The sequence below is a fragment of the Eschrichtius robustus genome, chromosome 20 (assembly GCF_028021215.1).
Source record: "Eschrichtius robustus isolate mEscRob2 chromosome 20, mEscRob2.pri, whole genome shotgun sequence".
Classification (NCBI taxonomy): Eukaryota; Metazoa; Chordata; class Mammalia; order Artiodactyla; family Eschrichtiidae; genus Eschrichtius; species Eschrichtius robustus.
Genome location: NC_090843.1, coordinates 42,263,104 through 42,283,644, shown reverse-complemented (window position 1 = coordinate 42,283,644; position 20,541 = coordinate 42,263,104). Strand labels below are relative to the sequence as shown.

The 20,541-nt window shown below is 36.5% G+C and overlaps 1 protein-coding gene across 2 annotated transcripts in view; it reads right to left on the bottom strand.

Moving 5' to 3' along the window:
* DHX40 (DEAH-box helicase 40) overlaps positions 1-18,419 on the bottom strand; it is a 50,783-nt gene extending 32,364 nt beyond the window's left edge. Inside the window, exons 1-10 of one of the 2 annotated variants that reach the window (XM_068530272.1) lie at positions 18,236-18,419; positions 17,228-17,395; positions 16,056-16,201; positions 14,462-14,581; positions 14,035-14,262; positions 13,378-13,444; positions 12,277-12,408; positions 3,696-3,795; positions 1,817-1,903; positions 1,499-1,681 (exon numbers count right to left, since the gene is read on the bottom strand). In XM_068530272.1, coding sequence (XP_068386373.1) covers positions 1,499-1,681; positions 1,817-1,903; positions 3,696-3,795; positions 12,277-12,408; positions 13,378-13,444; positions 14,035-14,262; positions 14,462-14,581; positions 16,056-16,201; positions 17,228-17,395; positions 18,236-18,347 — 1,343 coding nt within the window. In that variant the 5' untranslated portion in view covers positions 18,348-18,419. The remainder of the gene's footprint in view (positions 1-1,498; positions 1,682-1,816; positions 1,904-3,695; positions 3,796-12,276; positions 12,409-13,377; positions 13,445-14,034; positions 14,263-14,461; positions 14,582-16,055; positions 16,202-17,227; positions 17,396-18,235) is intronic. The other variant, XM_068530273.1, reaches the window with a different exon arrangement.
* Between the last annotated feature and the right edge of the window lie 2,122 nt (positions 18,420-20,541).

Here is a 20,541-nt window from a genome sequence, read left to right as displayed (position 1 = left end):
AAAAATTTTTTTCTATTTCTTTATTATTTTATCTGTATGAGATGATGTTCACTACACTTATTGTGGTAATCATTTCATGATGTATGTAAGTCATTATGCTGTACTCCTTAAACTTATACAGTGCTGTGTATCAATTATATCTCAATAAAACTGGGAGAAAAAAGGGGTGTGGGAGAGAAGTCTTTTTTTTTTTTTTCTGGTCTCTAGCATTTTAAGAACTTTCATTACATTCTAAGTCTTAAAACTTAAGATGAAAAAAAACTCAGTGCAGATGACATTGAGTAATTATTGTTCCTATTTTTCTAATATATATTTATTCTTGATTATATGCTGCTCTGTTAGCCTTTATAAATATTATTTTTAAATATGGGTTCATCTGTTTGGCCATTTAGATTTCTTTAAATGGCTTTTCTTTCTCATTAGTATCATTTATGATAACAGTTAGAATTTTACATATTTGCTTTCCTCTTTCTAGGATTTATATTCTCATCTAGAAAATCTCTAGTCTCGGGACTTCCCTGGTGGTCCAGTAGGTAAGATGCCACGCTCCCAATGCAGGGGGTCCGGGTTCAATCCCTGGTTGGGGAACTAGTTCCTGCATGCATGCCGCAACTAAGAGTCCACATGCCGCAACTAAGAAGCCCACATGCTGCAACTAAAAAAAGATCCCGCGTGCCACAACTAAACATGCCGCAACAAAGACCCGGCACGGCCAAAATAAATACATTTTAAAAAAAGAAGAAGAAAACCTCTAGTCTTATGATAATAACTATAAAAAAAATCGTAGATGGCTTTCTAAGAGTATACAATACATATTTCGATGCACCTAGTAATTACTTCCTTTCTTATTATGAATTTAAAGAATGCATGGTCACCTTCTCCCAAGGTTCCTCACACTTTAATATTCCTAATTAAGACCAAAATTAAAACCAAGATAATACTTTCTTTCATTATTTCTTCTACCATAAATTTCATAATATGAAATTTCAAGCCCCTACAATATTCTGTCCTATACTAATTATATTCTTTAACATTTAACTAATTTAACAGTTGTTCTATTTTTTGCTTCATGTCGAATCTCATTTCCCCATTATAATTTAAGCTTAGTGAAAGCAAAAACCTACTAAAGAGTATTATTCTGTCTCTCATCGTACTTGGTACCATGCTGGCCATACAAAAGATGCTACCAAAAAAAAAAAAAAAAGAACAACTCAACAACACTTTCTGAGTGGCATTAGGGTCATTGTACACCTTTCATTACAGATAAACAGTGGTCATTAAATTATCCAAATAAACATCAGCACGAAAACTCCATTAAGCCAAGGTTAAAATACGAGCAAGGGATCAAATCCCAGTAAAGCAATGCAAAGAAGCTCTTTATTTGGGTTTAGTTGAACCTTGAAATGTAGGGACATACGAGTCAAATACTTCAAAAAAATTTCTGAGAAATAACATGACTCCCTAACAAATTTTTCTTTGTTTCAAGTTGTCTACATACCTTATTACATCGTGTATGGCAAGGCACTTTAAGGTCAGAACTACAGATGTCAAACTAGTTCTCTTAATCTCAGGGATCACATGGTCAGGCATACACTGGTTCCAAAAATCTTTACTATAGATGCGAAAGCATTTTCCTGAGGAAGTCCTGCCAGCTCGGCCACTTCGCTGTAAGGCCTCACTCCTTTAGAGGAAAAAAAAAACAAAGTCCCCAAAATGTTCTGTGACTTTTCTAAGTAATTCACTTCCTTCCCCAAACCAATTAGAAATTATCTAATCAACTGTTCTTTGAACAAAAAGGCTTAACACAGAGACTTACTTTGAAATTGGAACCACCTCTAGGATGTCCAATCCTAATCTGGGATTGTGATTTAACTGCTTCACAAAGCCACCGTCTACCACATATCTAAGTATAATGAAAAAAAGGTAAGTTTCTAGAAAACAAGGAAAGACTTGTTAATTTTTAACCACTTTGGGTACTCCTTTTCTACCAAACTAACAACTACGCAACAACTTTTAAGTGTAAAACTTGAAAGTCAAGAAATTGGAAACCCCATACACTGCTACTGGAAATGTAAAATGGTTCAGCCAATGTGGAAAATGGTTTGGAGAGTCCTCAAAACATTAAACATAGAATTACCATATGACCCAGAAGTTCCATTCCTAGGCATACACCCAAAAGAACTGAAAACAAGTACTCAACAAATACTTGTAGACATATGTTCATAGTAGCACTGTAAGAGGACTATAAGAGCCTAAAGGTGGAAACAGCCTAAATGTCCATTAACCATTAAGGGGCGAAAGGATGAACAAATTATGGTATACACATGCAACAGAATATTATTCAGCCATAGAAAGGAATGAAGTACTGATACATGCCACAACACGGACGAACCTCAAAAAACATGCTGAGTGGAAGAAACCAGGCACAAAAGGTAACATATTGTATGATTCCATTTATATGAGATATCCAGAATAGGATATCCATAGAGACAGAAAGGGGTGGTTGCCAGGGGCTGGGGTGGAGGCGCCAATGGGGAGCAACTCCTTAAAGTGTACAGGTTTTTATTTGGGGGTGATGAAATGTTTTAGAACTAGATAAAGGTGGTGGTTGCACAACATTATGTATGTAATAAATACTACTTAATTATTCACTTTTCAATGTTAATCTTATGTTCTCCCATTAAAAAAACAAACTTGAAAATCAGCTCTAAACCATTCTAACAGGTTCAGAATCTAATTCCAGTTAGCCTTTAACTATACCACTTTAAGCCAACTAAATGGAGAACAAGTCAGGTAAAAAACTGACTTGGAAGGAAGAGTAGTAAGTCTATCATTCACTTAGGGAACATTCTGAAACACGCTATTTAATGACTTTTGCCTTTGCTGGAACAGAAAATGGCAGAGGTTAATTTACTCAAGAGAGCTGCTTGCCTAAGCCTTTATTGAAACCATTATTTTTAAAGTAAAGAGAAAAGCAGAGGAAATTAAACTTCCTCTTAGATCTGGATGATGATTTTACCCAAAAGAAACATATAGGATCTCTGGGTCAGGTCCAGCCTTCCTGTGGCAGAGACAGACTTAGTTAAGGACATAAAATATATTGGGTAAAAGATAAATATCCGGAAGGAATGTGGTTCAACAGTCTGAAAGAACTTCACATTAGCTATCAGTCTAGACTTAGACTGATAAGTGTTTCTCTACAAAATTTACCCAAAAATTTGATGGCATCACTGATTACATTGAAAAACAAAAGTCCATTTCACAAAAGGGTGAAAAGCAAGCAACAGTACCTCCAGATAAACACTTGGATATACAAAGCTTACTATGTGAAATGGAGCTGACAGGTAAGAAGGGACTATCAGATCATCTTAGGTACCTGCTGGTAATGTAATATAGAGAAACAGGTTTGGCTTCCCATTTAATGAAACCCATGAAACATCACACATAATCTTAAATTTGGGAAGAGAAAGCTACATGTTACCAAGTACCAGTATTTAAAAAGTGTGAACAGAAATACTATGCGCACCTCCTACTCCATTTCCTATTCAGAGCAATCGATAATTACAAAAAATGATAGGTGATTACAAGTTAAAAAAGTGAGAAGGGAATTAGTGGAGGGCACAGAGACACAAACTTAATGTTTTATGATTAGCTAAGTGGCTTCCTCAGCTTTAAAAGGAATTTTAAAGTTATACCTGATTCCATCTATTGTCAAAGATGTTGCAGAAATATTGGTGGATATGACGCATTTTCTAATTCCAGGTGGAGGTGGCAAAAATATTCTTCTCTGTTGATCTAAAATATATGTAAAGAGAAAATACTAATTTACAACATGCATTTGTCAAACTCAAGTTTTGAAAAACTCATTTCTTTTCATTAAAAGTTGTTTTCTTCACCTCTTTAATTATCTTGAATTCAAAATATAATAGCAAAAACTATTTTTCCTCATCTTTCACTATTAAGATCTCTAGATCCATGGAATCACAGATGATTATCGCTAAAATAAACCCTACAGCAGAGTCCTTTATATAGGTCATAGCTCCCTTAGAGACTATTTAAAAACTGTGGGCCTCATCTCCATTAAAAGTCACATATGTACAGACACAAAAAAATTTTCAAACAATAACAGGGTGTTCAGGACTCTGAAGTCTATCCACGGACAACAGATTAAGAACCTCTCTATGCTTTAAAGATTGATTAGCTAAGGCAGTTTTTACTTTTTCAGGTGTCTGCCCAATTCATCACTCCATCTCTAAACAAGTAACACCACCCTTATTTCCACCATCCACACATTCTGAAGGGTGGGCCTCAGCAGCGATGCTTATAGTATGGTACCTTGCTCCTCTGGCCATAGTTTGTGGCACCAAGGATAAACATCTCCCATCAACTGGGCCAGTCTCATTCTCCTGTGAATTTGGAATAACGTCCAAGAGATGCTCAATTTGATTAAGCCAGTTTCTTGCAAAGAGAAAGAATTAACTTGTGAACCATAGGGAAGTGACTAGTGTATATGGAAAGCGAATCTAAAGAGAATAAAAATAGAATCATCCATGAGAGTTCACAAGAGAGTATTTCTGGGTTGCTGGCAATTCTCAGGCCTTAGTGTAAAATAAGCAGAAAGGTGGATTTGACCAGACTTGCCCTCCTGCCAGGTTAAGCAGAGAACACAAGAGAGTTAATGTTTGCAAGGAAATGATTACGGCATAGGCAAAAGGAGATAAGTGATAAGACAAATCTCGATGCAATCTGAAAATTGTTGAATTAGGAACAGAAGAGTGAGCTGGCAGAGACAGGAAGTAATCATCAGAAAGAGGTTTAAAACTGAGATCAGAAATGAAGATAATGACAAAGTCTACAACGTTAAATTTTTGAAGGGGTGGCCGTGCTGGGATGAAGGAAAAGATCACTTAAGCTAGAGAGGTCAAGCAAGGGATTTGGGTAGATCGTCTATTTTAATGACATCCAAAAATTAGGAGTAATCATTCCAGGGAGTATACAAGTCAATCGATTGGGGTATGAAAAGAAATCATTAGCATGTCTATTTATATTTCTCATAACATCTTTTTAAACTTTTTATTTTATATGTGTTTACTATTTTATGTTACATGTTAGAACAGTAAGTACATATGTATCCTTTAAAAAGAGAAAAATTTTAAATGCCTGGCTGCAATTTCCACAAGATATTTGGAAATTTGTCCAGAAAATTCACTCTTTCTACCTGAACAACCTCAAGTTCTTTTCTTTTCAGCAGCCAAGAAAACCTTAACCAAACCTGTTTTTAAATAAAGTACAAAACCTGTTTCCAAAGAAAATCTTAAAAAGATCCATGTATCCGCAATATATAAAACAGACCAAAGTTGAACTATTATGAAGGGGAAAAGGAGTGGCACAGACAAGCACAGTTTTAAAATTATGTTACTAGGCCAACTATCTCATTTTATAGATGAGAACACTAAAGGCCAGAGAGGTCAAGCAGCTTGCCCAGGATTTACATATAGACAGGCAAGTTTAAAACCAAGTCAAGTATTGCTGCTATTCTTCTAAAAATCATTCTGAAATTAATTTCACAAGTAAAAAAGTGCTAGAAAGGCAGCTTACACATAAGTGATAAAAATTATTTTTTAGGAGTTTCTTAGATTTAGGTAGCTCAGATGGTTCAAAGGAATCATATACTACTTTGCAGTTCAAGTTATATGTTTACACATTTATTTATTATTTATTGTCTATCTATTCTACTACAATGTAGCTCTGTAAGAATAAGGACTTTCTTTTATTGTTTGTGGTGGTAGTTACACAGGTATGTACATTGTCATTGTAGGTACCTACGCCCAGTACCTACAATGGCTGGACCATAGAAAGTGCTCAGTAAAGTTCAATGAATTGATCAATTTAAAAATGCATGATATAAATAATAAATTGAGATCCTTCTACCTTTGAAATTCCACATTACCCTAAAATTTTACATAAATTAGAAATGTCCATTCTGAGCATATTTATGAGTAACTCTGTTTTTCAATTAACCCATGTCTAAAAGTACCTAATTTTAGTCTTCAGTTCAAGCAAAATTTCAGTTTATCATTTTGCTCACTACAGTCAATTAAAAAGTCCTGAAACTGCTGTTTTGACAAGACTCACGTTTGTTTCACATTTACATTTTACCCACATACTTTCACCATATTCCACAAGTATAAACATATGCCAATTTTATGTTTGTTTATAAAGGTTTGGGAAAAAGTTAAATACATATATCCTAAAGCACATTCTCACTTTCCACAAAGAAAAAGGGAAACTGAATATTTTCATTAAGATGTAGCAATTCTCCTGATTACCTCCATGCAGCTAATAAGGTACTAGAATATAAATTAACGGTGGCGGGGGGGGGGATTGGCAAAGAGGCAGAAAGATGCTCCAAAATCTACCAAGAAATAAGGATACTGAGGAGGGACCACTTAACGCTCTTAATGGAGTAATGCTCCTAAGATACATGTATGTGACATATTATATGTTAAGGCCAACTGAAACGTCCTCATAGAATTTCTTATTCCAAATTGATCCCACAGCAGAAAAGTGTTTGAGAGAAAGTGTGTGTGTGTGTGTGTGTGTGTGTGTGTGTGTGTGAGAGAGAGAGAGAGAGAGAATATGTACATAAAAGGAACATAAAGCTATAAACAGAAATTGTCAATCAAAGGGGGAAAAGAGATGATTCTGGAACAGAATAAAAGAGGTACAACACTGCTCAGCTCAAACTCTACCCCTCCCCCGAAGTCATTTTTGGGTAAGTCAAAAATATCTTGAGAATTCTCACTAACACAGCTGAAAATCAAACTTCTGACACAGAGAAAAGGCTTGAGATAATCAGTAAATGCAGTTGAAAAGATAAAGTAACCAGAAGGGAGCTAAAAAATATGGAAGACATGCAATCCAACATAAGAATAATTGGTATCCCTGAAGTAGGAAACCAATAAATAGACAGAGTTATATACAAAGATATAACACAAGAGAATTTCCTTGAAATAAAGAATTGAATTTGCAGATCAAAAGAGCAACTAAGAATAATTTATCTTGTTTGTGGTGGTAGTTACACAGGTATGTACATTGTCAAAACTCACTGAACTATATACTTAAAGCAGGCACAGTTTATTGTATGTAAATTATACCTCAATAAAGTTGATTTTTAAAAAGAGCACATAAAATTCCAGGAAAATTTTACTATAAAACACTCAACACCAAAAAATATTCTAATTAAAAACTATTGAACTTTTAAGGATAAAAATAGAAATTTTCAGGCAATCAGACAGAAAAAGCAAATCACTTACAAGGAGGGGAAAAAAAATCAGGTTGGCCTCAGACTTCTCCGCAGCAACATTCAATGCCAGAAGACAACTGGACAACGTCTACCAAGTTCTAAGGAAAAGAAAGTGTGACCCAAGAACATAAAACCCAGCCAAGATGTAGCTCAAGTATAAAGGCAAAAGCCAGACATTCTTAAACAAAAGAACTACAAAAAAAAATAACACCCAAGAGCTCTTCTATTAAAAAAAAAAAAGGTTAAAATCTAGCCAATCTAAAATTAACCAAAAGTAACTTAGGAATGGAAAAACCATGGTAAAAGGATTGACAGTAAATACTGAATACAACTGAACAATGTAAAAATAACTAACAAAAATCAGAAGGGGAGGATATAGAAGAATATCAGTACTTAAGTGCTCATCTTTCAAATCAGGCAACAGATAAGATCTCCAATCAAATATAGTCTAAAAAGAAGATATTAACTTCAGCTTAATATTTTTCATCTTTTTAAACTTTAAAGCACTCTTTTATAAAATATTATCTCATGTGGTAAAGAAAGATATTCTTGAAGTTAACAATTCCTTCAAGTAAATTCAAGTAAAATTAAATACTTTTTAAAAAAGCAGCTAATAGTAAAATCTCACTCTTAAAAAAAGTATTTCTGTCAAACTATCTAACTACTTACTTATCCTTCTATACGTACACACATACATATACACACACACACACACACACACACAGATCTGAATAATGTTTTTTCTAATGTTAAAGATGGCTATTTCTGGATGGAGTTTGAGGTGATTTCTTTACTTTTACCTTTGTAAAACTGTACACTGCTTGAATTCTTTATAATGAAACTGTATTATTTTCCCTCAATTGAGTAATTTTTCTTAAAAGAGAGACACCAACTATTAGTTCTGCATAGTGGAAAATGGATTTTTTTTTTTACTTTTCTATACTTTTAAAACTTCTACAAAGGGCAAAAAAGAAAAACAAAGGAGCATATGTAAAATAAACCCATTTTTGTTAAAAAACAAAACACTAAACAATAAAATATATCTAAATGTATAATTAAAAGGTCAGAACAATATGCCTCAAAATATTAATAGTGATTATCACTTAATCATGTTGGTGGCATCTGAGTAAGTTTATTTTTCTTTGCTGATTTTATGGTTTTTAAAAAGTATATATTTCTTTTTAAGACAAAAGAAAATTTTTCCCATTTGGGGAGACTCCACATAGACTAAAAGTTTTTATGTGAAACTCACTAGCCTTATTCCCCCACATCTTTAATCTTAACATTTAAGGAAACTATCTTAGACACTTGGTACTTGCTATATTGAAGTAATATCTTTGGTTTGCAAGCAGAAGAAAGAAAAAAAACTATTTTTGGATTTATGCAATAATCTAAATGAGTAGGTTTTCCCCTTTTAAAATGTTGTACACTAATCCAAGGTAAAGCTCCTCTCCTTTTCTTCATCTATTCTGGAAACACATGTACTGTTAAATCCTCCACTACTGAATAAATAACCAGTTATCAAATGTAGATTCACCATGTGACCTCAGGAACATCACTTAGCCTCTATCTGTAAAATAAAGAAATCTGATTATGCAAATATATATATATGGGTATATGTGCATTTTTCTAGAAAAACAGCCAGGCTTTCATTACTTAAAAATAAAAATCTGAGATCCCCACCCTCCACAAAAGGCTAAGAAGCACTGAATTAGATAATTATGTCAGTGCTAAAAGTGTCTAATTCCATGCAAATAATTGTCACTTATGAAGTAACAGGTATATTTCAGTTCATAAATTTTTGTGAGGGTTCAGCTTTCCCTAAATGCATGACCAACCTGAAGGAGTGTAAGACCTAAACAAAAAGGGGGAAGTCAGAAGAGGGAAAAGGTTTGAGAGAAGCAAGAAAAAGGTTCAGACATAGTGTTTGGTGCAAGACATTAATAGAATATCCAGCAGAAAGTAAAAAATCTGGAACTCAATTTAACAAATACTTCGTCAGGACTTTTTCAATGTTTAGTACTTGTCCTCAGGAAGTTCACAATCTTATAGAGAGGATGAGACAATCGTAACACAAGATAAATGTGTTAAGTGCCACAAGAGATACAGTAAAGCACAATGAGGTTCAAATGAAGAAGAGATAAAAACCAGCTGTGAGGAAGGAAATCAGGAAAGGTTTTTATGGAGTTGGTTGCACTTGTGAAACAAAATAGCATAATTTCAACCAGTGAAAGGGGAGAATAAAAGGGAAAGGAGGAGTACAAGTTCAGGAAAGAGCAAACACAGAGTCACAAAAATGTTGTGGGAAGAAAAGGAATCAAAAATATCTCTTACATTTTGCGTTTGAGTGAACATCGCAAAGGGTGGGGTTTGGGGGAGTTCAGCCCAAGGAGCAGGGTCATATAACCCTGGTAGTAGAAGGGATACCACAGCACCTCTTCACATTTGACAGATGAGAATTTTTTATGTCAAGTAGGGAGGTATTTTAAGATGTCCCTTTAAAACAGTCAGCCACCCTCATGGCTAGCCCAGAAATAAGAGCAAATATAAAATATCCACCTCATAATTTTTACTTATTCACTAAACCTAGGTCCATTTGTACCCCCTCACTCCAGGCTATAAGCAGGAAACTCTTCTTCCCTCTCCTCACTCCCAAGTGCAAGTTTTCTGTTCCTGAAGCTAACAGAAAATAAAGGAAATAACATTATAATGTTATGTGTCTCTCCCCACAACCCAAAGTAGCAATAATAAAGAAAATAAGTGCTATATTGTATTTACCAGGCTTAGAAAGAAAGCCTTAGATCCCAGGAACCTGCCACCCTGTCCCTACTTCATCCAACTCCACCTCACCCATTACTTAGTACCTCATCAGCTCCATCTGAATGTCTCTTTGCACTGTTATAAACTGCTACAATAAATATCGTTATGATCATAATGGATCACCAGTAGCTCACCCTTACAGTGTCCTTGGAACCGGAAGGGAAACTAAAATAAACAAACAAAACCCTTCAATAATGGCTCTACTCACACCCAATCCCACATCTTTACCATTTACGCATATACACCAACAAAGAAAATCACATACACTGGGAATTAGGGCTGAAAGCTGGTTGAAGTCATACTGGAAGGATAATGAACACCAAGTTATTAAGTTGGCATTATAATTCAGTTGGCGATAGGAAATGGCTGAAGGTACCCAACAGGAGACTGACACAATCAGAGCTGTGCTTTTGGAAGATTATGTTTATCATGGCAGGTAGGATGGTACATTAAATCAGGGAAAACAAGTTATCAGGATATGTTAACAGCTCAGGAAAGCAAACTGAGGATCCCAATTCTAATGATGACAATGAGGAAAAAAAAAAAAAAGAAAAATGAATGATCTGGACAAGATAAAGGTAAAAGAAAACCTGTAGGAGTTGTCACTTGTTTGGACTGTATGATCTAGGATATGATGCACAGACCAGAAAGCCCTGTGAGACCCAGCAGGTCTAGAGTGCAGGAGACTGAACTAGAGACAGCTTTCAGGAGTCATCACAAAGTGACAGGTGAATCCTAGGAGCCAACCTCTCCAAAACAGAGAATTCTAAGAAAACAGCAAGCTAAGGATGAAACCTTAGGGAACAGTCACCTTCAGAGGGGAACAAAGGCCAGGGAGGGTGGGAAGACTTATAGAAACAGTGGTCAGGAGAACCAAATAATTATCCTAAACAACAGCATTTAAGGAGACTTATATTAACTCAAAATCAAAATACAAGTAGAAAAAAGCCATGGTATTTGAGGAATAGGAGGTCACTAGCAACCTTTAATAGTACAAAAACTGTATTTCAGGAAGATAATCAAGAAGCAATGGCAGATAGAGAACATTATTTTCAATATGGCAGTAAGATGGAAAGAATGAAATTATTTACTTTATATAGAAAAAGAAACAATATATATATTGTTAATAGTTAACAAAGCAACTATAACAGGTTTTGAATTATCTTATCAGTTATAAAGTAAATTACAAAAGTTAGTAGATAAAATCTAAAAAAAACAATGAGAACATTAAATATCTAATAATGACCCTACAAATTCCCTTAAAGATGTAAAAATCTAAAATAGATCTCAGTGTTGAGAGCAAGGGCCCAATATCATCACAAAAGGGATTTCCAAAATAGCACATGGTCTATGGTTATTTACCAACACATATATTCCTGAACTTTTTTCGTTAATATAAGGATAAGAACCACCTACTCAACAAAAACAAAACTACACGTAAAATATAAAAACATTTAAATGCTTCTTGCATTACATTAAATGGTAATCCCAATCAAACTTCAAATAGGAGGCTGCAGGTTATAACTTCCCTTTGCTTTTACAAGTCAAATTCCATAATAAAATAGTTTTATAAAACAAATTCTAAACCTCATTCAACAACATTTATTATGAACAAATAGAATGATAAGAGTTTGCATTTGCTCTTTGAACTTAAAAAAGAACAACGTCGCACTTGAAAAGTAGACTAATGTGTGTAGCCACGTAAAAAGAAAACAATCCACTGGTTTGTTTCAGATATATCTGGATATATAAGATTTCTAGAAATTCCACGGCAGTGGCAAATTAGATTTGACTTATGGTACTACTATCAAGGAATTATAGCCTTAATTTCAAAAAATTACCAACAATATTTTTGTTCTGCTGGGAGAAGACATAGCCCACTCTTAACAATAGTAAGGGGGACAGATGCCCAAGGTCTTGAAAAAGTGAATGTGAAAAGACTTCAAGAAAAAAAAATCACTTCTCTCAAAGGGATGCTGGTTGGTTCTCCTAATGCTCTGTTTCTTCATCTGGGTGTTGGTTACAAAGGTGAGTTCACTTTGTGAAATTCACTGACCTAAACACTTAAGATCTGCACACTGTTCTGTATATATGTTATTATTCAATGAAAAGTTTTAAAAATCAAATTTTCTGTTCTAGTGAGGAATTACCTGTTGTCATGGATCCATAACACGGCAATATTAGCAAGCCATCTAGAGTGGTATCTTGGACATCATAATCATAATCAACAGACTCTGCCATCTGAAAAAGTAACTCACAACTTTTCTCGATTTCAAACTGACCTGAAATGAGGGGAGAAAATAATGTCAGCAACCGAACAGCAAAATTAATTTAAGAATAAAAAAACAAAACCCTTCTAGATTAATATTGGTTTTGCATAATAGTTATTGTAAATCTCTCATTTGATCTAAGGTAGATGAACACGTAAATTGTACTCAATCTCAACAATAATAAAATTGAAGATAGAAGAAAGTTTCCAAGGAATTTAAATCTCTAGAGGAATAAAAATGTTTATAATCCTTAAGCCTTTCATCTTGCTAATATGGTATATTTGAGGAAGGCTCAATGAAGTTAATCATTACCATAGCGGAGGCTAGTCCAGGAAATGGTACATTTAGGTGTATGTCAAAATACTTAAGTACCTCAAAAAGGCTAAGAGATCGTTACAATGTCTCACTTCTGACATGGGTACAAGGCAGTGTAGGAGGTGAGCCATGAAGTTACTCATATCTGTTAGTAGGATGCTGCTACTTGAAAAATCACACTAGTCTGAGATTTACCTATTCTATTTTTGACCTCCGAAAAAGGCTTGTCTGTGAGACATGGATTCCACACCTTATGTACTGCTACCACACAATACCATCCCACCACTCAAAGAAGAAAGGAGATAGTAGCATGTCTTTTGAAATAATGCAATTAATCATTCAGATCCAGGACTGTTCAGTGTGGTTAACAGCTCTATATAAGATAGAGTAATAAAAATATTAATATTTTACCATTTAATATCTTGCTACTAAAAGGTCAGTGTATTTTACCTATGTTTACTAATGAGACTAATAGTTTTTAGGGCAGTGTAGAATTACCTGATGTATCTTATAATAGATATAATATCGAAAACTACTCAGAAAATCATAAAAGCCTAGGATAACATGAGTAGAGCCTAGATTTTCCAACAAAGGTAACACTCTATCATGGTGCCCCACTCCCTCGTACAAATAGTAAAATTTTTAAACCTGGTACTGAATGCTCACCAGTCAGAAAAACCAAGATGTCTCCAGCCATTTCATTCAAATGGATATCCATGGTCACTTTCACAATCTAAAGCAAGAAACACAGCATAATATGCTAACGGAAATACAGTCCCCCCACCACCACCACCACCTCCCCTAGTTCCACAGAAAAATTAAATTTGGTTCTCGAAAGTCCTAGGACCTGGGACTTCCCTGGTGGTCCAGTGGTAAAGAATCCGCCTTCCAACGCAGGGGACGCGGGTTCGATCCCTGGTCAGGCAACCAAGATCCCACATGCCGCGGGGCAACTAAGCCCGCGTGCCACAACTACTGAGCTTGCATGCCTCAACTAGAGCCCACATGCTGCAAACTAGAGAGCCCACGTGCCCTCGAGCCTGCGTGCAAACCACAACTAGAGAGGAGTCCGTGCACCACAAGGAAGAGCCCACACGCCACAACGAAAGATCCTGCGTGCCTCAACGAAGATCTCGAGTGCTGCAACTAAGACCCGACACAGCCAAAAATAAATAAATAAATAAATAATAAATCTTAAAAAAAAAAAGTCCTAGGACCTATGAGGGCTGCCATTAAAATAATAGAGACAAATGAATTATCAAACTACTCAATCAACTAGAATCATAGATACAGAAAAGACATAAAAAGGATGCCAAGTAATACCGCTTGAATATATGCAGTATTTTCTCTATCTCGTGGACCAATCAAATTGCAGAATTTTTCTCTGACCGGATAAAGCCTTCCAGGTATATCAAATATTGGACAATTTCCAAAGAATGCAGAGAGCTTGGCTAATTCCATAGTTGCTGACATCACTACGACCTTTAAATGCTCCTTTCTATTAGGAGACTTTTCCTGAAACAGCTTCTTCAATAAACCAAATAAGATGTCCTGAAAGAAAAGTAAATTTCTAATAAGTCACAAGTGTACATAACAACCAATTTATTTTAAATATTTTGCTCTCCTAACCAAAGGATTCCCATTTGAATAGATTAAAATGTAAGTAAGAGAAGGCAATTCACTATAGAGTACAAAGCTACCCAAAAGAAGTGAACTGTCTAATAAGTAACCAATACAGCAAAATACTCACTGTAGTTAGAGTTCTCTCATGGGCTTCATCCAGTATAATGACGCTGAACTTGGTAAGATTTGGATCTCCCAGAATATATTTCAGTAAACATCCATCAGTCATGTATTTGATTGCTGTTTCCTAATGTTCAAACAGCAGAGTACATTAACATATACATAAAAATAAAATCACAGAAATTCATCCCTGCTTTGCAAACTAAATTTTCCCCCTCAGATGTACAGATACTAAGTGACCAAACTAATCTGATGAAATAAGAGTACATAAAATAGTCTAATAACATGTCTAATAACATGGATGGTAAATTACGAAACTTGTGATCTATACAGAGACAGGGATAAGGAACTAAGGTGAATATTCTGGGATAAAGCAAACGAAAGTGACCAATAAGGAAATACAATGAAGTCAGTGGAAAGTGGTTAAGATAATGCAATGACTTCAGGTGAGCAAGTTGTGGGAAAACAATAATGAAATGGAATTCATCTCCCTGTCTCAGCTGCTATTTTAGAGGACTCAGGAGAAAAGGTAGGTGCACCATTTCTCTCACTCTCTTCTTCCTTGACCACTTTCCTGTTACAAAAATAGGGTCAGTCGACTGGAATTAAAACAAGGTGAGAGTAAGGTCCAGAGGAGGAATTAACAGCAATGATATCCATAAAACAAAGGAAGAAAAAAAGAAAGAAAAATCCCCAGCAGTGACCACTAGGAAGGCAAAGACAGTATTTTGGGGAGTCATTCTTTGCCACTGTTGATGGTCATTCCTATCAGGGACCATAGGCAAATCAGAGAATGTTTTGTATCTGGTACAGGATTAAGAAATCTGGAAGGAATGTAAATTGTAGCTATGAACTATTGCCATGAATATAGAAGATGCTCAATAAATACTTGCTCAATGACTTTGTTCATTAAGCTGTCAGTTTTCCACTGACTTCAAGAATACAACCATACAATATGGATGAACCTTGAAAGCTTTAGCTAAATGAAATAAGCCAGACACAAAGGACAAAATATTGTATGATTCCACTTGCACAGGGTACTTAGAATATGGAAATGTATAGAGACATAAAGCAGAATAGAAGTTACCAGGGACTAGGGGCGGGGAGATGGGAATGTGGAGTTACTGTTTAGTAGATACAGAGTTTTTGTTTGGGATGGTGAAAACATTCTGAAAATAGATAGCAGGAGTGGTTACACAACACTATGAATGAACTTAATGCCACTGAATTGTTCACCTAAAAATGGTTTAAAAATAATACAAATGGTAAATTTTATTTTATGTGTATTTTACTGCAATAAAAAAAATTTTTAAAGAATACAGATGTAAGTTACATGCTAAGGATCCTTACAACTAAAATACATGTGAGTCCTGTGAAAAATCAACATAACTGTCACATAAACTAATTGAGAAGGGAGAAAATGGGATGAATTAGACATCCCAGGACTAGAGCATTAACAATGGGCAACACAAATTAATTCTAATCTGAGGCTTTGTTTCTTTAAAATATAAATGGAATTTTGAAGTCAAAATCTTTCATCACTTTCTCACTCTTTCTATAAATTTACGGTACTTAATTAAATACAAACAAAACTTTTGTACCTTAGAGCTGCAATCATCAAAACGAACTTGGTATCCTACTTTGGATCCCAAAGTGCATTTCATTTCTTCAGCAACCCTCTGAGCAACAGATATGGCAGCTACTTTTCGTGGTTGAGTCACACCAATCATACCATGTTGTGAAAACCCTATCAAAACCAGAGGTAAAAAAACACAAAAATGTTAACAATTGCTTCCCATTAGAGCTAAATTCTTTCTGGTCAATCAATACAAACTGTGCAAGTGTTTCTAAAAGAAAACTCTGCCAATTAACAACACACTGTATTACATTTGCACCATGGAAATTTAAGTATTAATTAAAAATAAGAATACATATTAATAGCTGTTCTAAATGTATATATTTTAATTAATTTTTTTCAATTTCAGTCTAAAGATTTACTCTAAAGAGTAAGCCAAGAATTTTTAACCCCTAGGAATCCATAAAATTCCACACACTTCCTAAAATGGATTTAACTTGGCCACAGAAGTTTAAATATACCACTTTTCATAGATTCTACAAACATATTTTACTATTTTAATATCTTCGAAAGGGAGATGCATCTTATAACTGATGGCATTTTTTTAAATTAATAGTATGTAAAATAGTGGTATGTTTTAATAGACGGCATCTTAGATTTGATGCATTAGAGTAAGGTAATATACACTACGAAATTTTTATAATATCCAACATAATTTTGCTCTATACCAACCTTATGATAGAAAGTTTTACCGTATTGAAGGGAAAGACACCGTAAGAATAATTTGTTAGCTGGCTTGGTGTTAGGAGAGTCAAGGAATAAATAGTTACCTGATAACACTCTGGAGATAGAACCAAGAAATACTAATGTCAGCAGCAGATATCAGTATATCCCTTCCCTCTGAAAATTATTTCAGTATCCAATGGTCAACAGTCTACTGCAAGACAACCTTATTTTACAGCACAGAATCAACATCTACCTATAATTCTATTTGGAATTATTATGATAACTGAAAATGCCATTTCAACTAATCTTTAATAAGACCGTAAAAAAGCAAGGAAGATGTAGGGACAGTGTGCCAAGAGAAGAACTGGGACTGTAAAACAAATGATGGGCATTTGCGTAATACAGAAGTCCTATTAGCTTTTAAGAGGATATTTTTAAAGTACTCCCAATATTTTCCCAGAATAAAATTACCTGCTTCATATAGATATTTTGGGAGTTGAGTTGTTTTACCACTTCCTGTATTTCCAGTAACAATAAGGAATGAATTGTCCCTCACAGCTTGAATAAGCTTTTTTCTTTGTTTTTGAATAGGAAAAGTTGGAGTAGTTCCTCCCTCCTGTGATGTGCATCCTTTATCTTCTGTAATGACAGGGGGAAAAAATTGTGCAATTCAATGGCCTGTAAAGATATCTCTGATTCAATCTCCCAAAACTGAAAAGGAAATGACAATAGAAATTCAGGGCTGGAAATAATCAACCCATGACTCCTCAGTTAAATCACCTACATCCAATTTGCAAGCGAGGGTTTATAAACCCAGAGCAACTTTTTAGTGAAATCAACTTGAGCATTTGCTAATGCATGACTCAAAGTAGCTGACAAAGTTAAGCCTAGCACAAGGCAATGTATTTGCAAGCATACCTATACAGAAGTACAACACCCAATTTTATTAAACAATAGACCAAAACCTGGAACACAGCAGAAAAACTCTCAGCTGAATTAAAAGCCACCTGTGTTTGCTTCTGATTCACGGTTCAAGTTAGGTCCCTGTTCAGAGTGACTGATATCCCAGAAGGCCAAGTGGTGGGTAACCATGGAAACTGGCTCCTGGAAACTGGCTCCCTCATACCGTACCCAAAGGCAGGCTGGCGGCCCGACGAAGGGGCGGAGGGGGGGAGGGGGGAATGGATGGGTAGAGAACAAAGGCTTTATGAACCCATTTAAGGGCAGAACGCGTCTCGGCGTTGGGGTTCACTTTTTTGTCCCCCAGCAGGGTTTTCACCCAACTTGGGTCTGGGACCGCCCCCCTCTAGACCAAAGTCCTCACTGGATGCAAAGTTCGCCTCCGGCTTGGAGAGCGACAAGAACGCTGCGGCCTCCCCCCCTCTACTCTCCTCTGCCTGCCTAAGGCGGACTTTTATCCCCCCCAGAACCCCCATGCCATAACTCCCACAGGCCTCCGTAGTGTCCCGCGGACCGCACCTCTATCCGCGATGGGAACTGCCGAAGGCCGCTCTTCTTGGAGGTCTCTTGATTGCTCACCTTCCTCCTGCCGCCTTGGCGCCCTGCCCGCGACGGCGGGAAACCGGGACATAGACCTGGCCCGGAGCGGAGGTGAGCACGTCCACCGTTCTGGGAAGATGGGAGGGGAAAGGCGAAGACGCGCCCTAATGACGTCAAGGTGTTTACTTCCGCGCGTGCGACTCGAGCGAGGGGAGGAGGAGCTATTCGATGACGTGGCGCGAGGCGTCGGGAGAGCTGTCTAACTCTCGCGACGCGGCCCCGAGCAGAGGGCCCACCTTCGAGCGTTTCCCGCCAACCGCCGGCGTGCGCTGCGGCTCCGCCGGCGAAGGCAGCCCAGAAGTCCCGAAAGGACCCCTCCTGGTTCTCCTCTTGTGCGCAAAAGGGCCAGGCGACACCTTTTTTTCTCAATGGTTACTGCAAGCCTATCCTACCTTCACACACCTACCGTGATGTGACCCTTTGCCAGGAGCTGGAACCATCCTAGAGTTCGGCGTTCCACGACATTCTCACCTTGCTCATCCTGAAATGACCTGTTCAAGGCACACAGCTCATGAGTTGCGGAGCTGAACTTCTAGTTCCGTAGTGTCCAAAACTTAGGTCCCCCACGCTGTCCAGTTCCTTCATAGGACCCTGCATTTTAATTTATTTCCATGTTTATTTTCTTCCTCTTTCCCCCAACTAGACGCAAGGGCGGCAACTTTAGAAAATCATGGTACATGGAGCACAGCAAAGTGATTCAAACTGGACCGCCAATATTTTTTGAATTCTCTGATGGATGAATGAATGATTGATCTCCAGAGGAGTTAAGCTCACTTTTAATGGTTGTGGATTCCTTGGAAACCACAAGAACTGAAAAATTAAACAGATATACAACAATCGGGGTGGGGTGAATTTTCAGAAAAGGTACTTTGGGAAGCAGGTCTTTCTGTTATAGAACCTTACAATTTTGTAAGTAGTGCCAATCGTAACAAAATCCATGCAAGAAGATTGTTTCTTGGACTTTTCAATCATTCCTGCTGTTAGAATTAACCAACAGTTACTCCCAAAGAAGACAGCTCAAGTTGTCACTTTAACTAAAGTTCACTATTCTCCTATCCAACCAGGCTTCAAAAGATGTCATTGGACCCCAAGATTTTTCTGTGCTTATTTAAAATATATGTAAACCAACTCCTTTTAAATGGGACTGATTAACATCTCCTAAAATGCAAGTGAGTGAGAGCAACTTGCTAACAACTTTATATCTCCAAACCTGGGAGCTACAGGAATAAATGAGATAATAGGAGAACATCCCAGATTTCTCTCATCCATTGAAGGAATCTCCCAACATCCTGCATTCTGTTAGAATTCAAAATATCACAACTCAGAAAAACCACAAAAAGAGCAAAAACATATTTGTAGTATAGGCAAGGTATTGGTGAGTACAGGGCATGGTAGTCGCTTTTAAGAAAATGAGCAGAATCATTTCAGACCAATGACAGTTACCATTTATTGAGCACTTAGCAGTCAAACATGTAATATAAATTTTTTCACTTATTCTTCACAAAAACCCATAGGTTTTTATCACTAATTTTCATATATGGGAATCAAAGCTCACATATTTGCCTCAAAACAGAGGTAATACAACTAGATTTCAAAGTCACACTAATACCACTATATTGTAATGGGAGATGGAATTATCTAAATCTTGGTGGCTAATATATTTTCTTCCAATGTTTGTAAATCAACTATTATAGAATGACTCCATTCTCGTATGAGAACCACATAGTGGAGTATCCAGAATAAAACCTGCAAGCCAAGAATAAAGAAAAGTAAAAGTGAAAAACTCAAATGTTGTTTAACATTGTTGATTTTAAAACCAAGGACTTTAAAACATGTCACCATTAATAACCATGTGCTCAGAGCTATTCCATATTGAAAGAACAACACCCATTTCCTGCTCAGTGAGTTTACAAATTGCAATGGCAAACAAGATACAAATATAGAATGAAAATAGAAAATACATGGGTTTAATCTGAGAAGAAAAGTCAGTGTTCTCAACAACACTGAATCTATTTCCTGTTTTCTTTGGGTCACAAGAAAAAGCTGAAGGAGGACTTCCCTGGTGGCGCAGTGGTTAAGAATCTGCCTGCCATTGCAGGGGACACCGGTTCGAGCCCTGGTCCGGGAAGATCCCACATGCCGCGGAGAAACTGAGCCCGTGTGCCCAGAGCCCGTGCTCCGCAACAAGAGAAGCCACCACGTTGAGAAGGCGGCGCACCGCAACA